The following is a 1,913-nucleotide window of genomic DNA, read 5'->3' on the forward strand; positions in this document are numbered from 1 at the left end:
AAATATTGGCATTTGTAGCTGCCCAGACACAGGCACAAGAAGCATTCCAGAGGGAAGCACTTTCTTTTTAAGCCATTTAATACAAATATTGCATTTGATCTCATGAGTCAAAATCTCCTGCTGGCACAGTGTAGTCCAGGGAGATGGTAAAGCAGTTTCGCCATCACAGCAGAATACAGCAGTGAGCACAGACAACACAGCTAAGGCAAACCAGCCCACAAATAGGACAGGACTACAATTTCCTCTCTCTGTGTTGGCTTTTTTTTGTCGCCTGGTCAACTCAGACCAACCCCTCCTTCAAAAAAGGTTAGTGAGTTGGGCAAGGTGTTCCCCTGGGGCAGGTGAGGTAGTGTCCAGTGCTGGACAGTACAGCTCAGCCATCCGCTCATGCCTGCAGGAAGCAGTGCCAAGGTCTGCCGGAAAATGACCTTACATCTCCCAGGGACAGCTCCAGCCACTCCACCAACTGACCAAGGCACCTGGCATAGAAATGTTACTGGATACAGCATTCCCTATTGTATTTTTCTTCTAGGTGTGCTGAGCTCCTCAAGGAAATCTCAAATTCAGGTCATGCTGATGAACCAGAGTTTAGCAGGAGAGAATACAGTACCAACATGAGGTACAGATGAAAGCAGTGAGTTTACCATGAGAAAGAATGAATATTTAGTCATTAATGCTCAAAAATAATATAAGCAAAACTGCTTGTGATTTTTTTTCATAGTTCACACTTTTCTGATTAGATAAATTAAAACACTGAGGAAAATTGAAAAATACTGGATCAAGTGGATCCTGTTGCTCTATTTAGTCCTATTTGGACACCAAAACAGTGCATTTGCAGTTCTGCTCTGTAAAGTGACTGAAACTGTCTGGATGCCTTTTGGGTAAGTGATTTGCATGTAAAGCAAATATTTCCTAATTACCCTACCTGAAAACTCTGCTTGTATATTTTTGACAAGTGGAGAAGATGATGTAGGTCAAACTATGGCTTTACATCACATTTTAGTAGTTCTGATTTTCTCCCAAAGACTTTCAGAAGAGTCACTGACTCGGGCTGTAGCCAGTCCTGGTGATGATGCAGCAGAAGGGACTGGTTTGGCTGCCAGCTCTCAGCTCTGTGAGCTTTGCAGTGCTGGCAGGAACAAAAAGCAGTAAAAACTTGCCTGTCAGTGAAGTCAGCAGCTCTCACAATGAATGCAAACATAAGGTAAATCTGCTGAGTAAGAAGATGCCTTCCTACGCAGTAACTTTAGAAACTAGAAATCTGAACAGACAAAAAAAGAGATTAAAAATTTGCTTGCTGCAAGCATGGGGTAAAATTAGGGGTGGAACGGAAAGCTTAAGTGATAGCGGCAGCATTTGATGGTATCTCCCATACGCATTATCCAGAGGGTGGTGACAGCATGATTCTCAAGCCATGTTTGCAGTTTAGGTTGCATTTTGGCAAGCTAGTTCGCGGCAGATATAAGCGTAAGGCTGTTTTCTGAGGATGCAAGTGAAGGGCAGCTCATCCTCGACAGCACAGTGCTGTTCCATGTGGCCATCTGGAAGTGGTTTTATTGGTGCTGTAGGATGGGCTCAGTGAGAATCAATAACAAAATTGGCTTTTTTTTTTTTTTTTTCTGGTCAATGCCCATCCTCAAGTCAAACATTTGTCTGCATGCACGGGAAGGCCAGTTTTATCTGGGTGTGAGGTGCTCTGGCACACCTGGACAGTGCTGCACCTGCGCCGGGCAGTGCAGGGTCTACTGCTCAGCACCTCCCCTGGTTCGGTGCTCTGGGCGGACAGCTCTGGGTTTGGCACAGCCCTTCGGTAACGCCGCGCCGGGTCCAGCGCACGTGTTGCCGATGCTCGCCATGCCGGTGAGCCGTGAGATGTCCCGGGGGAGCCCGGTGTCCCGGGGGAAGGCATGGCC

At 46.4% G+C, this 1,913-nt stretch overlaps 1 protein-coding gene across 1 annotated transcript in view; it reads left to right on the forward strand.

Moving 5' to 3' along the window:
- The first annotated feature begins 1,854 nt into the window (after positions 1-1,854).
- Positions 1,855-1,913, forward strand: part of PRTG (protogenin) — an 87,603-nt gene continuing 87,544 nt past the window's right edge. Inside the window, exon 1 of the mRNA XM_017736862.1 lies at positions 1,855-1,860. Coding sequence (XP_017592351.1) covers positions 1,855-1,860 — 6 coding nt within the window. The remainder of the gene's footprint in view (positions 1,861-1,913) is intronic.

The sequence above is a fragment of the Corvus brachyrhynchos genome, unplaced genomic scaffold (genome assembly GCF_000691975.1).
Source record: "Corvus brachyrhynchos isolate BGI_N302 unplaced genomic scaffold, ASM69197v1 scaffold200, whole genome shotgun sequence".
Taxonomy (NCBI): domain Eukaryota; kingdom Metazoa; phylum Chordata; class Aves; order Passeriformes; family Corvidae; genus Corvus; species Corvus brachyrhynchos.